At 36.5% G+C, this 26,254-nt stretch overlaps 1 protein-coding gene across 1 annotated transcript in view; it reads left to right on the forward strand.

Moving 5' to 3' along the window:
* The first annotated feature begins 1,887 nt into the window (after nt 1–1,887).
* Nucleotides 1,888–26,254, forward strand: part of SLC13A1 (solute carrier family 13 member 1) — a 90,783-nt gene continuing 66,416 nt past the window's right edge. The window contains exons 1-2 of the mRNA XM_010367979.1: nt 1,888–2,029; nt 20,028–20,156. Of these exons, the coding sequence (XP_010366281.1) occupies nt 1,931–2,029; nt 20,028–20,156 (228 nt within the window). The 5' untranslated portion in view covers nt 1,888–1,930. The remainder of the gene's footprint in view (nt 2,030–20,027; nt 20,157–26,254) is intronic.

Consider the following 26,254-nt stretch of genomic DNA (forward strand, 5'->3'; position numbering starts at 1 on the left):
TTTATTAGATTTTTTCTCTCAGTGACAGTGAAGAGAAAACCACTGAGGAATAAGAGGTTGGCTGAAGGTAAGGAGAAGGTGAGGCCATTTTATAATAATGAATACCCATAGCAGATTCAGCTGGCTGGAGCCCAGACCATAAGAACAGCGTCCTGGAGCCTTCCTCTGGTGAGAAATGAGGACCTGAAGACAGAAAATAGGGTACAGAAAGGAGGGACTGACAAATGTCAAGTGCTTTTCCCTTAGCCTCTGTCTGGTTCCAGTTCCCTACACATAGGCTCTCATTTCCTTTAAATGTCACACAAATGCCTTTTCATTTTTCGGTGTCATCTCACAAAGTAAAATCCTCTAAAATGAAAAAGTGAGACTCAAATCATCTCACCAGGTAGCTGAAGGAAATCTGAGAGCAAAAATGGTTTCTTCAAAAAGTAGTAGTTTACAAAAAAGCATGCAATGAACTATAGAACTGTACAGGGTGTTAATGGAAAAAAATAAGTACTATGACCGGTTTGAGTAAATCAGTTCATAAATTAATTTTAACACTATATACTATTGTTACCTATTATCACTCACCATTTATTACTAATATCATTTGTAATTATCCTTTCATCTAAGAAATTCAAGATATAATAAGACTTTCTGGTTTGGAAACTTTTTTTTCTGTTTACTATTCTGATTTTCCTGAATAATTATCCATAATAGATGTTTAGAAATTTAAATTTTTTACAGGAAAAAATGCTTTCTCATTTACATTAATATGGTGACTACTGGTGAGAGAATTGTTTTTCTTGATGGAAAGAGAATGCAGAGTTATATTAGTATGAAATTAGAAATAAGACCTAAAAGCTAACTATAGATTACATAAGAGTAAGGCTATCTACGTCAAGAGAAATTGACTATAAATTCTAGTAGGGCTGGGAATGTGTTTCGTTTATATCTAAAGCTAAGTAGTAGTTGCTAACTTGAGGTTTACTGGGCCATGAATTTACAACACAATGTGAAACAAACCATGGTCCTTATCCCTGAGGATTTTCAAAATACATCCTCCATCTTACTGTTGGAAGAGTCTCCATCTTCTCACGTGCTCATGTGCAGACACCATACACACACACACACACACACACACACACACCACTTGAATGTCCCTAATCACTCATCTCTATGCAGATTCTCTGATAATTATGTAGTCTGTATCAGCACAACAGTATCAAGTCAAGCCTTCAAAGGTCTTAAAATAGAGGGTTTATATAAAACACTTTATTTTTGTTTCCTATCGAAAGAGACAATAGGGTCCAAGAAATACACAGAACTTTGTTTCTAAACAAAAGGGACATTTGCTATAAATTTTGTAGAAGGCCCTTGCAATACATTGTCCAAGAAGTCCCTTAAAAATCCATCTCTAAAAAAAGTTTCCCTTTCACTACCATATACTGAAATTCCAAATTAGTCGTTATTTCAATGTACACACTAAAAACATACTTCCTTAGAAAGGGCCATGGAGGCTGCCTGTGGAGACTCACTCACGGCACCATGACAATGTGGTAACTACTCCAGTTAGGGAGTCTGGAAGTCAGAGGACATCAAAAGGGGTGGAGGCGCCTTATTGTGAACAAATGACCAGCTTCATGGTTTTGCCTTCTCCTAGGCTTGTGCAGTCCATATTTCAGTGAATGTGATCAAAGAAAGCAGGGTTTCCTTGAAAAACCAGAGGAGCAAATGGTCTTTGATTTCTCATGAAAACTCTTGGGTTTATCTCTTCGTGTTAATTGTGATAGTAAAACAGTAAAAAATCAGATTTAATTTTAACTTGTATTGGTCGGTCTAGGGCAGTGAGTGAAGGTGATGGGCTGGAAGAATATTAATCCAAGTTGGTTATTTAACATCTGCTTTATTTGGAGGAGGACACTATTGAAGACACCTGCTCAGGACAATGAAATTCTTCACTTACATTATGGTTTATCGCCGATTTCTCCTCGTGGTTCTCACTGTGTTGGTTTTACTGCCTCTGCCCATCGTCCTCCACACCAAGGTGAGTGAAACTGGAGAACAGACTGGTGGATTTCCTGACTTATTTAATTGTCCTTTATTAAAACTGTTTGCTGTTTAACTGCCTGGCTCAGAGCTGAATGAGTGTTGACACTTCATGCCTAAAGTCAGGATGGTTGTACATGATGTTTTGTCCATTTTATCCCTTTTTAATAATTAACATTGGTTGATTCTTAGTATGATTAAACATAATTAAATAGCATATTCAACCAGAATTGTTCTCTGCCTATCAACTAGATGAGAGGAAGAACAAAAGAAGCACAACCTTTGAGATTTTGCAGTTCAAGTTGTCATTCTCCAGGGAGCATGCAGGGCTAGTGCAATCCCTTCCCCTGAGAATAGGCAGCAAAGCAATTGCTGGGGACAGAGGTGGAAGAACAAGGGAAATCCTAGGTCCAGCACAGACTAATTTACTTGTCAGCTCTGTGGGTTGGTCACAGAACTTCCTGGAAATTTAGTTTCCTTGTGGGAAAAGAAGACATTGAAAGCATAGAGTAATTTCCCTTGGTCAATCAGAAAATCTAATAAAGCATTGTACCATGTTCTGATAATTTCAGGTTTTATTTCATTGTGGTGTATTTGTAAGCATTTTTCTGTTTGCTTTTTAAGAGTAGTCAGGGTATTAAGTCCAGAACAATAAGCTCAAACATGTTTAATTTTTTGGGAAAATGATTTGAATCAGCAAACATTTAACAAGCACTTTCTCAGTGCCAGGCACAAATGTCACTTGGTAGTAAGAGGACAGGCTTTGGAGCCAAATTCTCTGCTTCAGGTCCCAGATTTACCACTTACAAACTGTGTCACCTGGGCATGCTACTTAATGTCTCTGTGCTTCTGTTTTCTCATATGAATTATGGGGACAGAAACAGGCTTGTTTTGAGAATGAAATGAAGAAACGCTCATCCAACACTTGGAGCAGTGCCTGACACACAGTAAGTGTGCAGTGCCAGTCTCCCTGGGTATGTTGACTCCACAGGTGGAGCAATTCCCAGCACTCCATTATACACAGTCCCTCCTCTTAGTGGGAAAGAACTCTGCTGCTGCTCTCCTCTAACAAGTACTCATCAAGGTTACACCAGTCTGGGTTATAATAGAATCATATTAACTATAATATGGTGGTCCCTCCAGCCTCGGTCAGAAATCTTTGCCAGTGATCTTGCAACCTCTGAAGGGAATTCATGTGAGCTAATAAAGTCCTTTTGGACACTGTCAAGGCCTCCTTTACCTGTAAAGCTGGAGAAGGGACTGGCCCCTGCTGCGGCATCTGTGGGTTGTCTCCCACCAGGTGCAATCTTCCAGCTGCAGCATTCTTGGCTGGGTCTCTCCTTGTGCTGAGGTCTCACAGAGCTACAAGGTGGGAAGGGAAAAACTCCTCACCCCTTTTGGTCCAAAGTTCTTCTAAGCCCTCAAATTCTTACAGAATTTGTAAATAATAATAATAACTAAAAGACCTAGTCAGCTGTTTTTGGCTTTGTTGGTTTTGTTTTTCAAATTCTGTGTGACTAACCCTTTCCTTCCCACCTTGCTACTCCCACCCCCGGCTACTTGTGAGGTCTCCTGTATGAATCTCTGGCAGTCCCGTCAGATGACAAATTCCAGCACAGAAATAGGGCTCTATTCTGAATTCTCACCCCACTTCCCTGCCAAGGACTTACGACATTATGATCTTCACTTTGCAACTCTCCTGGTCCCATGAGTCCTCTAGATTTGGCTGAATCCTGTCATGACCATATCCTGGTTCATACCTGGAGCTCTGCTATATTTTAATATTTTTGAGTTAGTCTCAGCATAGGTTCTTACTTATGACAGAGAAAGTAGGAAATTAAACTAGTCAAGACAAATTTAGGTCATGACTATGTATCATCTGTGCTGATCTTTTGACGTATAAATGCATGACAATTTGATTATCCTCTATAATTTTCAGAGAAATGAATATAAACTCTTTGAAAAACAAAATAAGTAAATAAATCAAAAGCAATCATTTCAGTACATGATTCATTAACTGGGAAGTATGTTATTTTTAAGAAATGCGGCCACTGGTTATTTTTTCCAAGGTGCTATGACGAAAGAACATTAGGTCCATGCAGGAACCAGGTGTTGCATGGCACCAAGTTGCATCTGGTGAGCTAGGTTCCTCTTTCCTTTCCTCCTAATCAACTCATTTGTTAAAACTCAATTAATGGTAATGGAGTATTTATTCCTAGTACAATAACATGATTTTATTTGTTGGCCACTTTAAACATATATTTAGTCATTCAATAAACTGCTAATTAAACTGAAAGACTATTATTTTAACTGTTGCTTACAATGAAAGGAAATTTTTTTGTTAAAGAATGTAGGCCTTTGGAAGGTATAAAATTTAAGGAGACATTTACTTTAACATAAATGCAAGCCAATTTACTGTTAACTTTTAGGTTACCAAACTGGAGAAGCCTATGCTTCTAAAGACACAATATTAGATTAACTAAAACATTCAACGGAAACAAAAATCCAAGCTTCTCTTTCAAAACCACAATAAATCTACAGGATGTAGAGCCAACAAACAATGAATTATTGACTAATTTCTTTCCTTCATTTTCCTAATGGTTATTGAGTTGTTCAATAGACTGGCCTTAACTTCTGTCTTAATTCCATCTAAAGTCAAAACAGTGTCACAAATGAAGAAAGACCCTAACTGGTTTTTCAATGTATTATTAACAGGGAAGGAGAATAGACTGATTTGCAGAGTCTGTTTCAGGCATTCTGCCAACTACTTTCCCCAAATTATCTAATGTAACCTCCATCACAAACCAATAAACAAGTACAAATGTGCTTCTCATTTTACATTTGAGGGAATTGATGCTCAGAGACATGTAACTCACCAAAGGCCACCTACATGCTCCAGAAAGTAAATTTGAGCTTGGGTTCTGTCAGAACTCAGAATTCATGCTTTAAAAGTGATTTTGTTTTAGTCTTTTGTATATTTTTTGAAGATTTACTCTCTCATGGCTTTTTAATCATTTATCAACAATACAGGCATTGATGTTCATGAAAATGCTTTAGACAGGCCAAATGGATGAGTTATGTTTTAACCATTTCCTCAATTGACATCATGGTACACAATGTCATTAAGGTAGAAAGTTGCAGTGATTCTAACCACTGAAGACAGGTTTATGAGAACTGAAGCTATAAAGGATGTCACTTGCTGGGTGTCCCAGAGCCCCAGTTATTTAAGCTGGTCAATCAGCTTGTCAGGATATGGTGCCCCTTTTCTCCATACTTGGGTCCAAATTAGAAATAGAGACAAAAACAGGTAAGCAGTTTGCAAAAATCTGGTTACGTAGATTTTTCCAACCAACTTCTGTCTGACTCTAGAGCCAATGATGTTAATCACAACTTAGTATCTGTGTCTTTATAGCTTCCATGGTCATAATAAATATATTCCTAGTACATTGGTGTGAATCTCACTTTGCTAATGAAATTCCATTTTCTTATTGATTTACACTGAGCATCAGAAATTCTTTTTGTCTCCTAAACATAATGGTAATCTCAGTCCTTACCCAATTAGTAGTTAATGATCAGTAAACAAGTCTGGAGTGTAATTGCTTTTTATTTGAATGACATAATCACACTGAGTTTTTCTCATTTTGGAGAGAAATTTCTTTAAATATTAAAATCTTGGTAAAACTGGTCTAGTATACCTGGCATAATTTCAGTAATATTCTCTGTGGAACTTTGTTCTTTTTTGACTATTTCGTTAATTTTTACTCTTTTCAGCAGTCAATACTATTTCCTTACTTATTTTTCCAGTTATTGGATTTTCTTTGTATTTTTATTCATGAAACAAAAAGAAGACCAGGTTTGTTAGAAGAGAGAAAAATCAAACAACAATACATCATATTTGTAGAGTGCAATTCTTCCAGGTACACCTACTCCATCTAGCTTACTCATTAATCAGGACCCCTTTTTAAGATCAGTAGACAAGGAAACAACCACACACGTACTGAGCAGCATTTCTTAGTTGATGGGTTGTAAAACCAATATCAAATTTTAATTCTTTCTTCAGAAAACATTTTGGATTTCTCTAGAAAATATTTTATATTCTAACTTTGAAAGTCACAATATATTCACTTGAAGCATCATGACTTTCAAAGTGAGAATAGAAATAATAATAAATAGGCCGGGCGCGGTGGCTCAAGCCTGTAATCCCAGCACTTTGGGAGGCCGAGACGGGCGGATCACGAGGTCAGGAGATCGAAACCATCCTGGCGAACACAGTGAAACCCTGTCTCTACTAAAAAATACAAAAAAGAAAAAAAAAAAAAAAAAAAAAAAACTAGCCGGGCGAGGTGGCGGGCGCCTGTAGTCCCAGCTAGTCCGGAGGCTGAGGCAGGAGAATGGCGTAAACCCGGGAGGCGGAGCTTGCAGTGAGCTGAGATCCGGCCACTGCACTCCAGCCTGGGCTACAGAGCGAGACTCCGTCTCAAAAAAAAAAAAAAAAGAAATAATAATAAATAAACAAAATGATACATAATGAGAGACTTATGTTGCTAGATATAAAAATAAAATAAACAGATGGGAGAAATACGATTGTTAGGAAATATAAACTTTAAAAAGTGAAGCATCCCCTAGAAGGAGGAAGTGGTAGGTTGAGAAGTTTGTCAAAGAAAATGAAAATGAGTGGGAGATAATTTAAAAAGACTATATGTGAAAGAAGAGGGAGGAGAGAATTCTAAGAAAACAAATAAGTTTTAAAGGGCGAAATAAAATAGTTAAATATATTAATGGAAATAAGTGATACTGCTTTAAATGTTGGCATAAAAATATTGTAGGAGGCCGGGCGCGGTGGCTTAAGCCTGTAATCCCAGCACTTTGGGAGGCCGAGACGGGCGGATCACGAGGTCAGGAGATAGAGACCATCCTGGCTAACCCGGTGAAACCCCGTCTCTACTAAAAAAAATACAAAAAGCTAGCCGGGCGACCTGGCAGGCGCCTGTAGTCCCAGCTACTCGGGAGGCTGAGGCAGGAGAATGGCATGAACCCGGGAGGCGGAGCTTGCAGTGAGCTGAGATCCGGCCACTGCACTCCAGCCCGGGCAACAGAGTGAGACTCCGTCTCAACAACAACAACAACAACAAAAATTGTAGGGATTTAAGATAAAAAAGAAAATTCTATAAAGTCCAAGTAAGTGAATATTTTGGACACCAAAGAGTGAAGAAATGATCAAGAACAAGAAAAAAATAGAAATCATGCTAATAGCAATGTAGTAGCTCAACAAAATCAGAAAATCCAATTTTGATAATATATTTTTATTTCACAAATATTTTACAAGAACTTTCCCAGCCCAAAGTGTTGTGCCAGATGAACTGTGTGATATAAGCAGAAGTTTAAAATGTTTCTGTCTTTAAGTAGCTTGCAGAATTGCTGGAAAGTCATTGTATAGTATGACAAACATTAATGGCAAAAGAAGGTTGTATGTAAACACATGCCAAATAATTTAAAGAAATCATTTGTGTTATGAAGGTGTAATTAAAAAGTGGATAAACCACTAAGGATTCATCATCCTCCAGCCCCTCTGTTCCCCTAACCACATGCAGTCCCACTTGCCCACAACCTGATGCTCCTTCTGTTTTCTTTATGTCAGAGAACGCCATTACCCTTCACTCCATTCACAAGCTTGAAAGCTGTGTGTCATCTCAGACACTTCAAATATCCACAAGCCCCCATCACTAATACAGTGTTGCATCTCCTTAATCTAAATCCTCCTAAATCTCCCCTCTCAATCTCATCTTCTCTCTTTCCTTTCCTGTTGGTACCGCTTTCCTTGAAGCTGTCTTTATCTCTTTATTCCATAGACTATTTGTGTTTTACACACTTTCTCCTACAGTCTCTGGCCAGAGTACTATTTTTTAAATGCCAACTCAGTCCTATTGTGAAAAATCAAAATTCTTCAGTGGTTCCCTTTTGCCTATAATGGAAAAATATCTAAACAAAAGATTGGTATGCTGATGGATATTTACGACTTTTCATTTATTTGTCCTAAAAGCCTCCACCGCACAGCCCCCAATATCTATCTCCCACATTTGCATTTTCCTCTTTAACAATACTTCACTATTTGCAGTTTCTAGAATGCCTGTGATTATTCTTGTCTCTCTGCCTTCACATATGCTCTATCCTCCTCCTAGAATGCCCTCTCCTCTTGCCTTGTCCTTCCTGGGAAGGAAGGCTCAGGCTGTGATATAAATGGAAGATCATCCTCGATGCTCTCATTGCATCATGGATACATTGGCCCCCATTACAGTGTGTCTTCCATTTTGCTTTATCTTTGTCTCTCCTTCCAGACTGTAAATACCTCAGGAACATCGAGTATAGTGTTTAAATTTCTGTCTCCTCCAGCACCAAACCCAGTGCCTGTCACATAGTAGATAGTTAATAACTGTGTTGAGTGAATGGATGATCTTGCATGGCAGAAGGATGTAAGGCTTTGGACCTGGTAGGAAAGACAGAATGCAGGAGAAAGAGGTTGATGAAAGGAAGGAACTTCAATAGAGTGAAAATAATGATACAAGGACAGAACAAGAAGAATGTAGGTGTAACCAGAGGCTGTCCCTTCCACAAAGCTCTTTCTTCCTCCCATAATACGTTTTATACCTTGTTTGGTAACAATAATAAATGTGGATGCCCACTGTGAGCCTCATAGCGACAATTAGAAATAGTCAATACCATCCCCATTTTACAGAAGAACAGAAACTTGGAGAGGTCAAGAAATGTGCTCAAAGTCACACAGTCCACAAAGGGAGCAAGAGGATTTAAATACAAATCTGTCTGACTTCCAAGCCCATGATGTCATTGCTTATTTAATGATATTTATATCAGATCTTTAAAAGCTGTGCTCAGATTGCCTTACATCATTGTTCATGCATTTGCAATCACGAAAGCACATGTTGAGGTGATACCTCTCTCAGCCTGGATCACGTAGTAACCTATACCCATGATGGACAAATAGTATGAGTAAGAAATAATTGGTTGTTTTAGACTGCTGAGATTTTGGAACTTTTGCCACAGTATAGCTTATCCTGTCCTGATTAACATAGCATATTCTGAAACATTCCCCAAGTGACTCAGACATGCTACCCTTGGCTCATTTTTTTATTTATGAAATGAGCAAGGCTCTTTTTAAAAAGTTCCAAATGTTGTCTCTGGATAAGCTTCCCCAGATTCACCTGAGATACTTGTGTAAAGTCACAAACTCTTAATGTGATGTGTAGGATGCTGCACGTTGAACAAACTCCCCAGGTGATTCTGGAGCAGGTAGTTCATGAATTGCATTTTGATCATATCCAAATGTATAGTCAGGTTGGAGAAGTGATTATTTCTGTATCTTTTTCCAGTTCCACTGTGTAAAGAGTATGAAAACAATGCATCTCAGGTGCTGGTTAGGTGTGGAGGTTGAGTGGAAAGGAGGAACTAAAAATTTCCCAATAACTGGTATAGTGGGCCATCAATTGGTTTTCTCTGCTCTCCATTTTGGCTAAAAACAAACAAACAAAAAGAAAAGAAAAGAAAAAGAAAAGAAAGCTAGTTATTCCTCCTTGACTTTGTAGTTGAGCTTATTTTTACTCTCCATCTTCCAAAATGAAGATATTTTGAAGCACTTTAAACTTTGCAATTAATATAAATTGAGTCTTTTTATCACTGCTGCAGTAGGGGTAGGAATACCAAGAACCATACAAAGCCCTTCACAGGCTCTGTCAAATAATAATGGTGTTTTTCTTGTAGCACGGAGATTTAGAATGCATGATTTTTCTCCTTTTTTAATTGCTTTGTGTTCTCTTTAGAAAATCAATTGCAGTGATTGAGGTCTGTGATTGGCTCTGCTTTTCTCATGCTGTGCTGAGAAGAGATCGTACCCACATACATACTAATTCATCAGCCAAATTACTCCCTAATATCAGTCAGTATGTCATTTAAAGAAGCAGAAGAGATGAAAAAACTATATTTTAAAGCCAACTTATATTCTAATTCCATGTGTGGCTATAATTTAAAAGAGAACCATGGTGATTTTTAAATATAATCAGCCACATTTTCTAAGATAACTTGACAGTCAGAACTTTGTGAGGAGGAAAAAGTCATTATCTAAATTGCCTAGTCATAGCTTTCTTTGCCTTTTTCACCCCTTCAGCAAATACCCTAGCTGTGCACTTGAGGTGGTTAAGACAAGATATGACTATAATATTGTTAACTGGGGGCTGGGTAAGTGGGAATGTCTGTAATAGAGGAATTCACCTATGCAGGTAGACATTTTAGTTCCAATGCTATTTGTTGGCAAGAGAGATGATGGCTGCAGGAAAACTGTAAACACATTCACCCACTGGGGCAGGAGGCAAAATATCCAGTTCCAGGAAAGGAGGGGAGAACAGAGAAAAGGGAACAAGTCAAAGAGAAAGAAGTTTCTATGTTAAGGAACTTTATGCCTAAGATACAGATTTAGTGTTTTATAAGATATATAAATACAAACAATATTAGAAAGAACAGAAAGAAGAACCTTACTCACTCAGAAATATTACTGACCCTATACTGTATGCCAAGTACTGCTTTAAATGTTGGGAACAGGGTAGTAAATTTTAAAAATATATACTATAATAGAGTTTACACGTGGACAAGTCTCAACTCTACCACACGCTAGCAATGTGATCATTGAACCTTAGTTCAGCATGGAATTACACTACGTACCCTAAAGAATCTTGGCGGGGGTTAAATAAAATGTCACGTGGAGTGCCAAGTGTTGTATCTGACACATGATAAGCATTCATGAGTATTACTTGCCCATAGTGTAGTCATAAGTCAGAGAACAGATTTATCTGTCTACTTAGCAAATATTTTCACATCTTAAATAAGTTTTTTTATATATAAAGTCTATGATCAACAGTCTAGAAGAGGTTTTAGACAATTAGGATCCTCTCTTCCCAAGCTCTTTCTCCATTGGAAACACAAAGCAAATAAAGATCTCTGTAGATCAGGATGAGAAGGAAGAGCAAACAAGTGGCAGGAAGGTGGAAACCTGTGGTTGAAAGCACTCCCATGCCATTCAGGGGCCAGAGCCCAGTTAAATGCCAGAAGCTAAGGGCTGGAAAATGGTTTTCTCAAGCCTGTGAAAGACAGAAAGAGCTGGATTGACCGCTGGCTGTGGTGGCTCACAGGAAGCAAACACTGCCCAGCTTCCCAGCCAAGACATCATCCATACTACCTAACTCAGCTAGATGACTGCATCCATGCTATGCTGGCAAGAAAAGAACTCTAGGGTGTCAAGATAAGACACATATGAACCAGGAACTAGGAACTGACTGGAAGAAACTGTAAAAGTGCTAGATGAGAAACAACAAGTGCAGAAAAAGAAAACACAAGAATAAAGCTACCACTCAGAATAAATTTGTAAATAAAATTTCAAAATACAATAAGACACTAGAGAAAGACTGACAAACTCTGCTCAGAAGAAATGAAAATAATAGGGAAACCAACAAGTTAGAAAAGGAAAAACCCCCCAAAAAGAGAAACAAATTATTTTTCAAAATATAAAGCAAGAACAGGAGAGTATAAAATAAATCTAGTTAGATATCCTGGAATTTTGACACTGAGATTTAAAAAACAAACAAAACCCTCAATAGATGTGTCATGTTTGAGGCACGTGGGTGGTCCTAGTTAACCAGCTTCCCCAGGGGCAACTTCTCCTTTTTCATTTGATTCATGTCAAAGATGAGTCTTAGACACTCTAATGCTCAACAGCTTATTCTCAACAGCTTCTCCTTTTTCATTTGGTTAATGTCAAATATGAGTCTTAGACAGCTTATTCTAATGCTCAACAACTTATTCTGACTTTTCCAAGATGAAGATGAAGAGCAGGCCAGTGGCATGGGCCAGATGCAGTCAGATGACTGACTGACCAGGAGGGCCTCCATCCAGTGACCAGTCTCAGAATTTAAAGGACACTTCCCCTTTACTTAGGCTTGTATTCAGCCCAGGTGAGTTACCAGACATTTCTTTCATAAAGGGAGTTTAAACAATTCTTGAAAGAGTAAGCCTTTTTTGTTTATGAAAGTTGCATCCGAGGTAGCCTTGTCTCCTGGAAATTCCCAGGCCAAGGTTGGAAATCCCCAAGCTAGGTTGCATCACATCGCTAAGCGACACTTAGTGTCAACCATACTATGTAACATACTGCTAAGTGACATGTAGTTATCAGCAAGATGCCTGAATAAGCCTATGGCTATCATTAATCTTATAACCAAGGTATCTCTCTTATAGTATACTACAAGATGAAATAAACTTTAAACTGAGTATCCTTGAAGATCTATTCAGTGAACTCAGAAAGAATACTAGGAATTTACCAAAAATATCAGATAGAATATAAAAGGATATTTTTAAGTGAAAGAATCATTTGGAGAATGATTTCAGAGCCCCAACGTATATATAAAATACATTACTGAAAATGAGAAAAGAAGTCATATTCAAAGTAATAATTACTGAATTCTCCAGATTTTTTTTTTAAAAAGATGAGCTCTCAAATACATTTGTAAGTACAAACAACTTAATTAGATATTAGTCTATATTTAGGCACATCATGAATGAGATTTCAGATTAAAAATAATGTGATTTTTTTTAAAGCTTCCAAATCGAGAAGAAAAAAAATCTCCAAAAGGATAATAATTAGATAAATTTTTCATTTCAACAATAATGAAAACATCTAATAAATATATAACAGACTTTTCTGGAGAAATCTACAAAGTATTATAGAAGAAATTTAATAGACACCTGAAAGAATAGAGAAGTTCATAGATAAAAATACTTGAAGCTATGTCTTACTCCATAGATTCTGTGTAATTTGAATGAAAATTTGAACAAAATTTTTACAACTTGAGATAGTAATTTTAAAATTCAAAAGAAAGAGTGAAAATCTAACACTTTTAAGGCAATTTGAAAAACATATAAGATGAAGGAGTTGTCATACAGATTTTAAACCTTATTGAAAAGTTAGAAATGTTAAAAGAGCGTAATTCTGCAAGAACTGATTTTTAGAAGGCAGCAGTGGGAGAGGGAGAGGACAAAATAAAGAGACCAGAAGCTTGTGTGTCTGCATTTGAGAACTTCAGCATAGAAAATATGTAGCAACATGAATTACTAGGCAAAAGATGAGCTCATTCAATTTAAAAAGCATGGCACTTTGGCTATTCATTTTGAGAAAAAAATGTGTTAGATTCCTATACAAAAAAATTAAAGCTCTACACTTGAAAAGAATTTAATCTTAGAAAAAATATGGAAACATATAATATAGAAAGATTTTCTTATAAAATATGGTAAAAACATGAAACAACAGAAAAGAGTTTAAAAATCACTGCATTAAAATTAAAATCCTCCTGTCAATTAAAAATACAATAAAGCAAATTTCATAGACAAGCCAGAGATTAAGAAAAAATGTTTACAAATATATAGTTTATAGAGAAATAATATTAAGAATCTAAAAATAACTCCACAAATTCATGAGATAAAAGAAATAAATAACCCAACAGAAAAGTGAAAAAGAACTATAAATATAGAATTTGCAGAAGAGAAACAATTATGTTCAATAACTGTGAAAATACTTCACTGCTATTCAAGAACATGCAAATTAAATAAGAAGAACTTTTCATACCATCAGATTGTCAAATGAATAAATTATCCAATATACCAAGGATGGTGAAATGGAACTTCTGAACATTGTTGGTGTTAATATAAACTAGTATGACCGTCTCGGATAGCTTCTTAGTTCATTTTTATACTGCTATAAAGAACTGGGTAATTTATAAAGGAATGAGGTTTAATTGACTCAGCATGGCTGGGAGGCCTCAGGAAACTTACAATAATGGTGGAAGGGGAAGTGAGGCACCTTCTTCACAAGGCAACAGGAAGGAGAAGTGCCAAATTAAAGGGGAAGGGCCCTTTATAAAACCATCAGATCTCATGAGAACTCACTCACTATTCTGAGGACAGCATGGGGGAAACTATGCCCATGATTCAATTACCTCCACCTGGTTTCTCCCTTGACATGTGTGTATTAGGGAGATTACAATTCAAGATGAGATTCATGTGGGGATGCAAAGCCTAACCATGTTAGATAGCAAATGGGCAATATCTAGTAAAGTTCAAATGGAGTCCTTCCCATTTGAAGTTCTGATGCTAGTTTTCTCCACTAGCTAAGACAATCTATTTTCCATAGACATGCATGTGGAGATAGGTACAAAGACGTCCATAGCCTTATAATAGTAAAAAATTGGGGAAAAATCCAAACAAACATCAATAGAAAAACAGAAAAATAAATGGTAAAATATTCATAAAAAGGAATACTATATCTGTTTAAGATGAAGTAACAATAGATCTACATGTATCAACATGAATGTATTTGAAGTACATAAAATATTGAGTGAAAAAAGCAAGTTGCAAAGTGACATATAGAGTAAACCTTATTTAATTTTAAAACCACGTGTTATTAATGTATAAATGTCTGCATGTAGTATAATCACAAAAACATAAATGGAAAGGATACAAACCACATTCTAGACAGTGGTTAACTTTGGGAATCGTGGAGGAGAAGGAAATGAGGGAGTGGTCTTCAACTTTAACATCAGTCTTTAACTGAATATGGAATGTTTTATTTGTTTAAAAATAATTTAAGCAAATGTGGCAAAGTGTCAACATTCGTTAAATATGATAAGCTGTACAAATACGTTTGTTGTATATTTTTACTATGTTCTAAATATTTTATAATTTTGAAAATGCTTTTAAAGAATACATGCCAAAAAACTTCTAATACATATATTTTTTAATGTAAGGGATCAGGAACTGTCCATACTATAATAACTTCATGTCTCTGGTAGTGTGAGGAAATCTTACACTAGGAAAGATGGAGCTGCTATAAAGGAACCAAAGAGGTGCAGTGTATACACACAGAGCAGGTATCCAGGGTTACGTGACATGACATTTCGTATGATCTAATGGAATTCCACCTGGTTTCTACACAACTGCCTCTGTCTGGCTAGGTGTGGGTTGTTTGCTGAACTTCCTGATGTTAACTGTTGGAAGTGATAAGAAGTACAGAGATTTTTAAGCAGAAAAGTAGTATTTTTGAGGAAGTCCTCTGGACTTTTTTTTCCCTCTTTTCTCTTTATTTTGAGAAGGAATCATGATTTAAAAAAAAAAAAATTGTAAGGTCAGTGGTAGTCATAACTGTAAATCATTACAGTCACGTCCTTCATGATAAATAAACAAGATAAAAGTACACATTATTTTTGTTGCTATCATTCAGTTTAAGAATTGATAATACTAAAATACTTCAGAACAAAATGTGATTAAAATGTTTACTTGTTATGGTTGCAGAGTAAGTTTTAATAAAGATATCAGATGTATCAGTAACTTCCAGCAGAGTTGGGGGATAGGTTGTGGGGGAGGAAGGATTAACTCATACTCTTAATTGACAACTGGTCTTCTTTTATTGCTGTTTGACCATTGTTCTCTTGAGGAGGTAGTAGTGGTAATGATTGTGTGTGATGGTGGTACACAATTTGTGGTGGTTTTGTTTCTTAGGAGTAGGTCTGTTAAGAAGGTGAAGAGAAAGAGGAAAGAGACAAAATTTGGAAGAAATTTACAAGAGACAAAGATAATATAGCTTGAAATAATGGGTCACTCTATGAATTTCTAGTGACGAAATGAAACTACTTTATTTTCTGCCTCAAAGCTGGTCCTAAAATCAAATATCTAGGATCTCTTTTTAGTTGCAACACAGTTCCACAACTTCTAAGTAGTTTTCTTCTTCATCAGAAGAACTTGTCCACCAAAAATGACTCACCCTCATATTCTTTGTGTGAGTGTGTGAATAGATGTGAATAACAGAAAAGAAGAAAATGGTTGTTCTTTTTTCTATCTCTTGTGCTTTTCTTCTTCTTAGCAAGATTATTCACAGATCTTTGATTTTAAAGTGAACAAATAACCCTATATACTTTAATAGGATAGTTTTTAAAGAAAATACTTGGTATTGTGTTTGAATTGACCTTCTGCTATTTAATGCCTAAGGACTTTAAAGGGAAAGAATGCTTTCCTGCATTCTTTCACAACCCCAAGCATGACCAAGAAAAAATCACACAATAGAGAAAAGGAAATGTAGGAAGGAAGCATTCTTGGGATGAACCCAATAGGATGCTTGTTTAATTTATCAGCCAAAGAGGGACAATTTTGAAAATAAAAGGAAATACTAATGAGAAAGGAAACTTTACAACAACACTGTCTGGAGAAAATTGGAGCAGATGGCTACCCTGCCCATTAAAGAGCACTCAAACAATCCTAAAATTTGTATTGAAACAAAAGACCCCAAATAGTTAAAGCAATCTTGAACAAAAAGAACAAAGCTGAGGGGCATCACACTACCTGACTTCAAAATATACTGCAAAGCTATAGGAACCAAAACAGCATGACAGTGGCATAAAAACAGACATGTGGACCAATTAAACCATAGAGAAATCAGAAATAAATCTGTACATTTACAGCCAACTGATTTTCAGCAAAGGTGCCAAGAACACACAGTGGGAAAAGGAGAGTCTCTTCAATAAATGGTGTTAGTAAAACTAAATATCCACATGCAGAAGAATGAAATCAGACCCATATTTCTCACTATATGCAAAAATCAACCCAAAATGAATTAAATAACTAAATGTAAGACCAAAACTTACTGGAATACAAAACAGGGGAATAGCTCCATGACATTGGCCTAGACAATGATTTTTTGGATATGACCTCGAAAGCACAGGCAACAAAAGCAAAAATAGACAAATGGGATTACATTATACTAACAAAACTTCTTCACTACAGACAAAATCAAGAGTGAAAAGACAACCTAGAGATTAGGATAAAATATTTGCAAACTATTCATCTGATAAGAGATTAATATCAAAAATATATAAGGAATTCAAACAACTCAATAGCAAGAAAGCAATAACCCAATTGAAAAATGAGCAAAAAATTTTGAATGGACTTTTCAAAAGAAGACATACAAATGGCCAACAGGTACATGAAAAATTGCTCAACCTCACTCTTCTGAGAAATACAAACGAAAACCACAGTGAGACATTATCTCACCTTTGTTAGAATGGATATTATAACAAGTGTTGGCCAGGATGTGAACACTGTTTGCAGAAATGTAACTTAGTACAGCCATTATGAAAAACAATATGGCATTCCCTCCAAAAATTAAAAATAGAACTACTGTATGATCCAGCAATGTCATTACTGGATACATATCCAAATGTATATTGAGGCGATATCTGCACTCCCATGTTTACTGCTGCATTAGTCACAATAGCCAAGATATGGAATCAACCTAAGTGTTCATCAACAGATAAATGGATAAAGAAAATATGATATGTATATATATACACACACACACACACAAAACACAAACACAAACACACACAGAGAGAGAGGATGGAACTATTCAACCATAAAATGAAAAATATCCTGTCATTTGTTATAACATGGATGAACCTGAAGGATATGTTAAGTGAAATAAGCCAGGAACAGAAAGACAAATAGCATGTGATCTCACTCATGTGGAATCTAAAAAAGTTGATCTCATAGAAGTGGAGAGTGAACCTGTGGTTTCCAGGGTCTGGGGAGATCAGGTGTCGGGGTTGAGGAGATACTGGTCAAAAGAGCAGGAATAAGCTTGAGAGATTTATTATACAATATGGTGACTGTAGTTAATAATATTTTGTATTCTTGAAAAATGCTAAAAAAAAGTGGATATAAAGTGTTCTCAGCGCAAAGATAATAATGATGTGAGGGAATGCACATATTAATTAGCTAGACTTAGTCATTCCACTATGCATAGATACTTCAAAGCATCATGTTGTACATGATAAATACAGTACATACAATTTTACACGTCAATTAAAAAAATAAGGATTTAAAAAAAGAGCACTCAGGGGAGTAACTCTGTCTTCCTCCTTTTCCAGACCTTTGGTTTTCTTCAGATGTGAAAAAAGGTGACAATTTCCACAAATTCTGGGAAGGCAGCTATCAAAGACAATGCAGATATGGTGCTTTAGCTAGCTGCAATTATAATCCACTGGGACTCCTATGAAAAAATACAAAATGTACATATGTGTTCAGGTAAACTCCATGATGAGACATAAATTTGAACTGCAAATCAAAAGGTGGACAAGTTTTCCAAATGGGTTATACATTCAGGGATTCAGCTTAGGCAAAAGGAAACTACCTGGAAGCAAGTTTCTGGAACCAGATTGAAAGATGAAAGGGAAGGTCTGGAAAAGGGTATAGCCCAGTACTTCTCAAACTTTAGCCTAGATAAGAATAACCTTATGAGCTTGAAAATGCTGATTGATTCAGTGTGTCTGGGGAAGGGCTTGATGTCATGCATTCCTCACAATTGCCCAGATTATGCTGACACTGCTGGTTCATCGACCACAGAGGGGCAGAGGGGAGAAGTCCAAATGCACAATCTAAGTGTTGATTCTTGAATGACAAAGCAATATTTGAAAGGCAGAGCAAATAGGCAACCTTTTTCCTACCAGATATTTTACTAAAATGCTGACAAAAGCTGAGGATGTAAGAGAATTAGTGAATTAATATAGTAGTACTGTATAGAACTGAAAAAATACAAGTCAGTCTCTAAAGGTGACCCTGGAGAACTGTTGCCATGGAAGAATATGATCCCAATGTTACCAAATATCTCAGTTTGTTAAGAGAAGGAATTCAGACTTTATTTTTAACATTAAACCTGCTTATTTGTAAATCCTAACTCAAATTAAGCACAAAGACTTATAACATTGTGAATCAAATACAAAGAATTGTCTTGCTAGACTTGGCCATCAGCTTGTGACTGCTTCAGCCAAATGATCAAACACAGTCAAAGGATCTAGAATATGAGCACAGGTAGGCAGAAACTAGCATGTAAAGGATCTGGGGGCTTGCTGGTATACCAACTGACTGAACACTACGAATTAGAGTTCAGAGAAAGGGATGCATTATGAGGAGCAAGGATCAGACCTCAAATATCAGCAAAGTGTGTAAAGAAGATTCTTTGGATATAGAAAATTGATGTCAGGAGGTGCTGCGATAAGACATTATAGTTAGAGTGAAGGTGGATTTGAATGCAAAATGAGGACTCTTCAATTGTTTTCAATAAACAACTACAAGTCACTGACTTTTGGTTGATTTAAGTCAGGACTGAGCTACTTAAAATACGGAAGTAGTCTGGGCCAGGTAATAATGCAATTCTTGAAATTTTGCTTTTTATTCTGTCGCCAAAGTTGTGCCATCTGAGTGGACTGTGACTCTCCACCCAAAGACCCATGTTGACATGGATGTTCAACACTTATGACAGGGGGTGTATATGGTGAACAGAACCAGCTAGCACCTTGTATTCAGGCTCATCCATGCCACACAACTTATGTTTCTTCTCTGAGACACAGTACTGCAAAGGTTATTCCTAGGTTGGTTTTCTCCTTTTAGTTAGAAGGAGAGGAAGGCAGGAGTGCTTGGGTCCCACTCAACCAGACACCAAGGAACGCAGTTAAAAGGTAGGTGTCCTGCCCTCAGGGGAAAGGCTGTAACTTGGCTATTTCTGTACTACAGAAGTATGGGGGAGTGCATTTTACAGGCCAAATGAAGGTGAGTACAAACACCTATATACACTAATCTGAGCAAGAAGATTAACTAGATGATGTTGTCTATTTTGAGGGAAATGTGAAATAAATGTAATGAATGGGGATTTTTTTCTGTCTTTAGTTTTTTATGTTTATTAAATTTTGCTTCTTAGAACTTCTAAGAAATGAATATTTGGGGGCAACTCAAAGATGCAGAGGTCTTCGGATCTTCTTACTTTAAGCAAACATGTTTGTGTTTGAATGTTGACTTCTCCAGTCTCATGATATCACCTTTTGCTTTGCATTTATTCTTACCAGGAAACAGAATGTGCCTACATACTCTTTGTGGTCGCCATATTTTGGCTTACAGAAGCATTGCCTCTGTCGGTAACAGCTTTGCTACCTAGTTTAATGTTCCCCATGTTGGGGATCATGCCTTCTAAGAAGGTAAGTCCTCTTGCTAAAGTCATAAGTTGATTCCCTGTTTTGTACTGAGATTTCCATTGAGAAAAGTTATTTTTAAAGGGAGAAATCATCCCGTTGGTAAGGTTCCATGTAAGTCCCCCAAACTTCCAACTATTTCTCCTCTCTGGCATTCTGCATGTGTGCCCACCTTCAAAGAACAAACACAAGCTGCAACTTCTTGATTCATACATGTCAGTAGGAGAAATGTATATCCCCTCTTCTCTCACTGACATCTATGCCTGGTGCCTCCCTCTCAAAAACAGGAAAATTTGTTGACATCCTTCATAAGTTTTTTTTTTTTTTAAATGAAGAAAAATAATTTTGTTTTTAATGAAGAAAAAGTTTCCCTGTTTTCATTTCCAGAAACCTGCCATTTCCAAAGATAAAGCCAAACTAATGTTCATGTATAGCTCCAGGAGTTTATTCATGCTAAGAGGTGTTTATTGGTTCTATACAATCTAAGAGTACCCATCTGAAGAAAGTGGATTTGGTTTTCCAAATGTATTGAAAACAGTCTCCAGCCACCCAGAAAACAACTATCTAAACCACAGCTGAAACACTCTCAAGAGAGATGTTAAGTTGGAGATGCCAGTCAGTGCAGCTTATCACCTTTGGACTTCTATCTTCTGCCTGGGTCTAACATTGCTCTCTTGCGGTTCACCTGTCTTTTCATTTTCTTTTTAACTAACCCTTGATTACATTTCTTCCTGTGAAAGGAATAGTTCCCTTCTTTATTTTCATGTCCTTCTTCCTGATTTTGGAGCCCTAGTCGATCTTTTTGCACTTTTTATCCTCTCCGCTCCTCTTTTCTAACTGGGTTTTCCCCTCCCACATAATTTTGAGTCTTTTCTATCTAATGGCCATTGATTTGGAAGAGTGGCCAGGGCTACACTTCAGTTCCTCTTGCCTCCAGGCTGACATTCTGCTGCCCCAAGGAATCTCAGAGCTATAATCTATTAAGCATCTTAAATGCTTCAACATGCTCTATGGCTTTTAATATCAGGAATTAAAAAAAGAAGGGGTTGATGAGTTGTTAAAACTAGGGTGTCAAATTTTTAACCCCTGTCCTACGGGCTTGGATGGTTCTGTGTCCAGAGATAGGTATGTTTAAGAGTTATACATTTGTCTCTTATGGTTTAATAACAATAAAACTGACTAAATTGACTGTTAAAAAGAGGTTGAAGTAGAAGTGAGATTCACTGGACTCATGGGGCATTTCTGTAATAAGCTGTTACAGGAAGAGACATACAAACATTAGAGGGAAGCAGGAGGAAAGAGTACCTGGGAAGGGCTGGCTTTGTAGGAGCTGCCAAGGATATATATGTCTGCCTCTTTCTGGTGTGTAAGGGCCTGACTAAAGGCAGCGAAATTTTAGGTGCCAATGGTAGTTTCGCATCACTCTGACTGCAGACACCTGCCCAACAGTCCTTTATCCCCAGACTAATTTAACAGCCATAGAATCTTAGACTTGAAAGGGAATTCTTCTTGGTCACTTCTCCCCCAGAACAGGGATCCCATCCAATATCTCTTACAGATGAGATCATTCAGAAAGTGTTTAAAGGCTTTCTGGATTATGGGCCTTTAATATCCCTCAAGGAGATACACATTATTTTTGAATAATTTTAACTCATAAATAACTCAGCTTTATTGAGCCCACGTCTGAAACTCAGTAACAGACTCATTAAACTTATTTCTAACATGTAGAATTTCATAAACAAACCTCACTGTTTTGCATGACAGTGTTGCTTGAATTTGAAAACTAATATCGTTTCCTCCCTATTTCTTCCCACCTTGAGTCTTAGTGGTTTCCAGACCTCAACTCCCATCCTCAAATCTGCCATTTCCAACTCCATCAACACCACCATCTTCTTTTTTCTTCCTGAAACTAACTCTAGTTTGTCAATGAGACTTAAGAATTAAATGAGTTAATAAATGTAAATTTCATTACATAGTAAGTACTCCATATATGTTAGCCAATGGTATTATTTATACATTCACAAAAGTGAATAGATGATTCTAGAAATATTTTGAGTGTTGCAAAGGTAAATTACCCTATCGTCTTACCTATGGCATTTCAGCCTAAGTTTGTTTTAAACTTTATGTGATTCTCTTCACCTTGTAAGTTTAACTGGAACTTGCAGCAAATCATAGTCCTTAGAACTTTTAGTGGAGAAAACTGTTCTTCAGAATTGCGATCCTTTTTCCCAACAGAGTAACTTACCTTTTCCTAATAAGTTAGCTGACCAAAGCTACAGTCTATTATGAATCAGCTAGAGATTTAGTCAAAAGGCCTGAGCTTAGAATTTGACATTTATTGCCGATTACTTGGAGGACCCTGATCATGTCCTTTAATAACTCTTTTTTATCATCTGTAAGTAGAATATGATAATGCTACACAACCCATTGTTGTCACGATCAAATTAAATAATGTATGTTAAACAATGATACAAACTAAGTATCAAGCATTCTTATGAGGTTTAATATGCACAGTTAAAGTTTGTTTTGAGAGTTTTAAACTATAATTCCAGGCCACTGCAGCATCTTTGAATCTCAAATCTGTCACTGAGTAGGATACCATGTCATTAATGCCCTCATCTAAGTTTAGAGCCCTAAACTCCTCTCTCTTTGGCCATGATAGTTATCACTTTACCTATTTATTAAGCCAATTCTAAATACTGGTATCTTGCTGAGCCCATTACTGTATTTGAAGAATATCAACAAATGTTAAACTTTCTTCATATTTGTTGAACTAAACCTGAAATGCTAAAGTATGCAGAGTACGTTCAATTTGATATTTCAAAACAAGCATTAATATTATTGTCATCAAAAATATTTATATATAAATTTTACATATATGAATGTGAAAATACACATGTACATATATATATATATATATATATATATATATATATATATATGTATATAATGTCATGTATTTTTCAGTGATTCAATAGATATTCACCTGGTAGTACCCTTCCAGGGATTTGGGAACATACCAATGAATAAAAACAGGCAAAATATTTCCTATCTTTCTAGAGGAAGGGAGGCAATGAACAATGTATCTGATAAATAGAAATATTATACAGTCTAGTGAGCTAGAAAGGTAATTTTGTGCTGTGGAAAAAATGCTACAGGATAATGGGGATCAGAGAGACTGGAAGTTTTAAATAAGGTGGTCAGGTTAGACCTCCTTGAGATAGTGATACTTGAACAAAGACAGGAAATGAAGGAGTTAGCCATTTGAATATTTGGAGAATGACTATTGCAGAAGAGGTAACATCCAGTGCAAAGACCTTATTGCAGGTACATCTGCAGTGTAATTGGAAGAGAGTAACTAAAGAGGAGAATGATAGATTAGGTCAGGTAAGTAATGTAATGAGGCAATGGACCAGGCAGGGTCAAACTAGGCCATTGCAAGATTTTAACATTGAATAAAATGGGATCCTCTGAAGAGTTTTGAGCACAAAAGTTACATGATCAACTTAACTCTGATTTTAAAAAGGATAATTTGGGCTGCTGTGTTGAGAAACAAGACAGAAAGAAAGAGACAGATAGTAGGTTATTGCAGTAGGTGAGAGACCATGGTAATTCAGACCAAGGACAGTAATAGAGATATCGAATGTATTGTTGATAAAATGTGAAGATAAAATCAGCAAACTTTCCGGATTGATTAAATATGGCATATGGTTGGAAGAAAAGTGTCAAAGATGCCTCACAGCTTATCTGCCAATTGGGAAAATGGAATTGCTATCAACTGAAATGGGAAGATGATGGGAACTGCAGTCTTACTCTAGGAGAGGGGCTGATACCTAGAGTTCAGTGCTGGACAGATAAGTTTGAAATACTCAAGTGAAGATGTTGAGTAGGCAGTTGAATACAAAAGAGTCTAGAGTTCATGGGAGAGAGCTAATCTGTAGATATAAATCTGAGATTCATCGAAATATAGATGGTATTTAAAGCCCTAAGACTTGATGAGATCACTCGGGGAGTAAATGAAGATAGAAAAGCAAAGAGGAAAAAGAACTGACCTCTGCATAGCTACAAGAGTAAGAGGTAAATGAGAAGAGAAAGCACTAGCCAAAGAGACTAAGAAGAAAAGGTTATTGAGGTAGGAGGAGAATCAGGAGAGTGTGTAAGCCTGGAATCCAAGTGAAGCAAGTGTTTTGAAGATGAGGCAATGACTATGTGTGTCAAATCTGCTGATAAGTCAGTTAATGTGAAAACTAGATATTGACTATTGGATTTAGCAAAACAACCTAATAATTAACAAAGCACCTTTTAAAAAATATTATCTCATTTAATTCACAAAGTTGGTGTGAGGTAATATTTAACTTTTAGAACTATTTATTGACTTGTAGAAAGGTTGCTGAACCGGTAAATTACATAACTAAGAGAGAACTCAGGTACTCTGATTGCAAAAGTCCGTGTTTTTTGATGAAATCCTATTCTGAGACAGAAATATAACTATGTTTATCTTGCAAATAGATATCAAATATTATTAGAAATTTTATTTGACATATCAATTTTTTCTTGAGAATAGTTATATTTATCAGTGTAATTTACAAACCAACAGCACCTTCTTCTATTACCTCCTGGACAAGTAGGCCATAACAAACACATCTGCCTGTAGCTAATGTTTCTTCTCAAATATTCTGACTCTGATGAAAACCATAGAATAGGTACTACAATGAAAACAGAGAATGTGAAATTTTTTTCTGAAGTTTAACTAATTTTATTTGGACTGCAGGCTATAGTTTGTTTGCATGGTCTATTGAGAAAACTGGCAAACTGTGGGCCTGAAGGTCAAATCAGCCTGCTGCCTAATTTTTAAAATAAACTTTTTATTAGAACAAATCCATAGTCATTCATTGACATACTGCCTTTGGCTATTTTGTGCCATGACAGAGTCGAATAATTACAGTGAAGACCATATGGCCAACAAAGTCTAGAACATTTATTGCTTGGCCCTCTACAATATGCTTACTCCTCATATAACCCAAATCAGTAACAACAAGAATGTCTCATAGTCCTGGACTTCTTTCTGTGTCTAATCATTTACTAATAATGGCTTGCTTCTGTGTGTTTATTTATATTTTTAAGTCATTCTGCATTTATTCTTTCATTTCATTCTCAGAGTATTGGTGAATAGGGTATCTTAGCCCATTCAGGTTGCTATAACAAAATACATTAAGCTGGGTAAATGAACAACAGATATTTATTGCTCACAGTTCTGGAGGCTGGGAAGTCCAATATCATGGCACTGGCAGATGGGGTGTATGGTAAGCGCTTGCTCTCTGCTGCATCCTCTCTGCTACTCTCTGCTTGCTCTCTGCTGCATGTTGCTGCTGCATCCTCACATGATGGAAGGGGCAAGGGAGCTCTCTCAGGCCCCTTTTATAAAAGCACCAATTCCATTCATGAGGTTGGAGCGAACATGTTTGGTTCCTTTTAGGTGCCAACATATGAATTTGGGTGGTGGACACCAACATTCAGACCACAGCAGTCAATAGGGCTTATTTCCATGAGCCAAACTGCCAAAGAGATAAGGGAAAATGAAAACTTAAATAATTATTCATTTTTCAATAATAAACTCGAGGATCAGGTCCTGTAAGAAGATTTTCCCAATCCCTCTAGGAAAAAAATGATCACCCCACTTACTTTTAAAATCTGAATTATATTTTGGAGAGGTTTCATTCAAGCATCTATAATGCTTTATTGCACTTTTTGTTAACTTGTTTTTTCTCATCTAATAGCTTGTAAGCTCCTTGAGTCTAGGGACTTATTAAATTTAACATTTATTGAGTGCCAATTTGTGCCAGGCATGTGCTAAGTCCATAAATACAATTATTAATAAGATACATCTGGCCTTCAAAATACATCTAGTGTAATAAAGGGGATAAATAAATGAAGAAATTATCAATACATAAATTAAGAAGTACTATAAAAAGGGAGATATTATCTAATCCACTTTAGGTTCCTAGGGAAGATATCTTAGAAGAATTGACATCTTCCATGAAGGAAGACTAGAAGTATCCAAGACAAGGGGAGAGGGTCATTCCAGGTTAAATTGCAAGCAAGTG

Source organism: Rhinopithecus roxellana, chromosome 6 (assembly GCF_007565055.1).
Source record: "Rhinopithecus roxellana isolate Shanxi Qingling chromosome 6, ASM756505v1, whole genome shotgun sequence".
Taxonomy (NCBI): Eukaryota; Metazoa; Chordata; class Mammalia; order Primates; family Cercopithecidae; genus Rhinopithecus; species Rhinopithecus roxellana.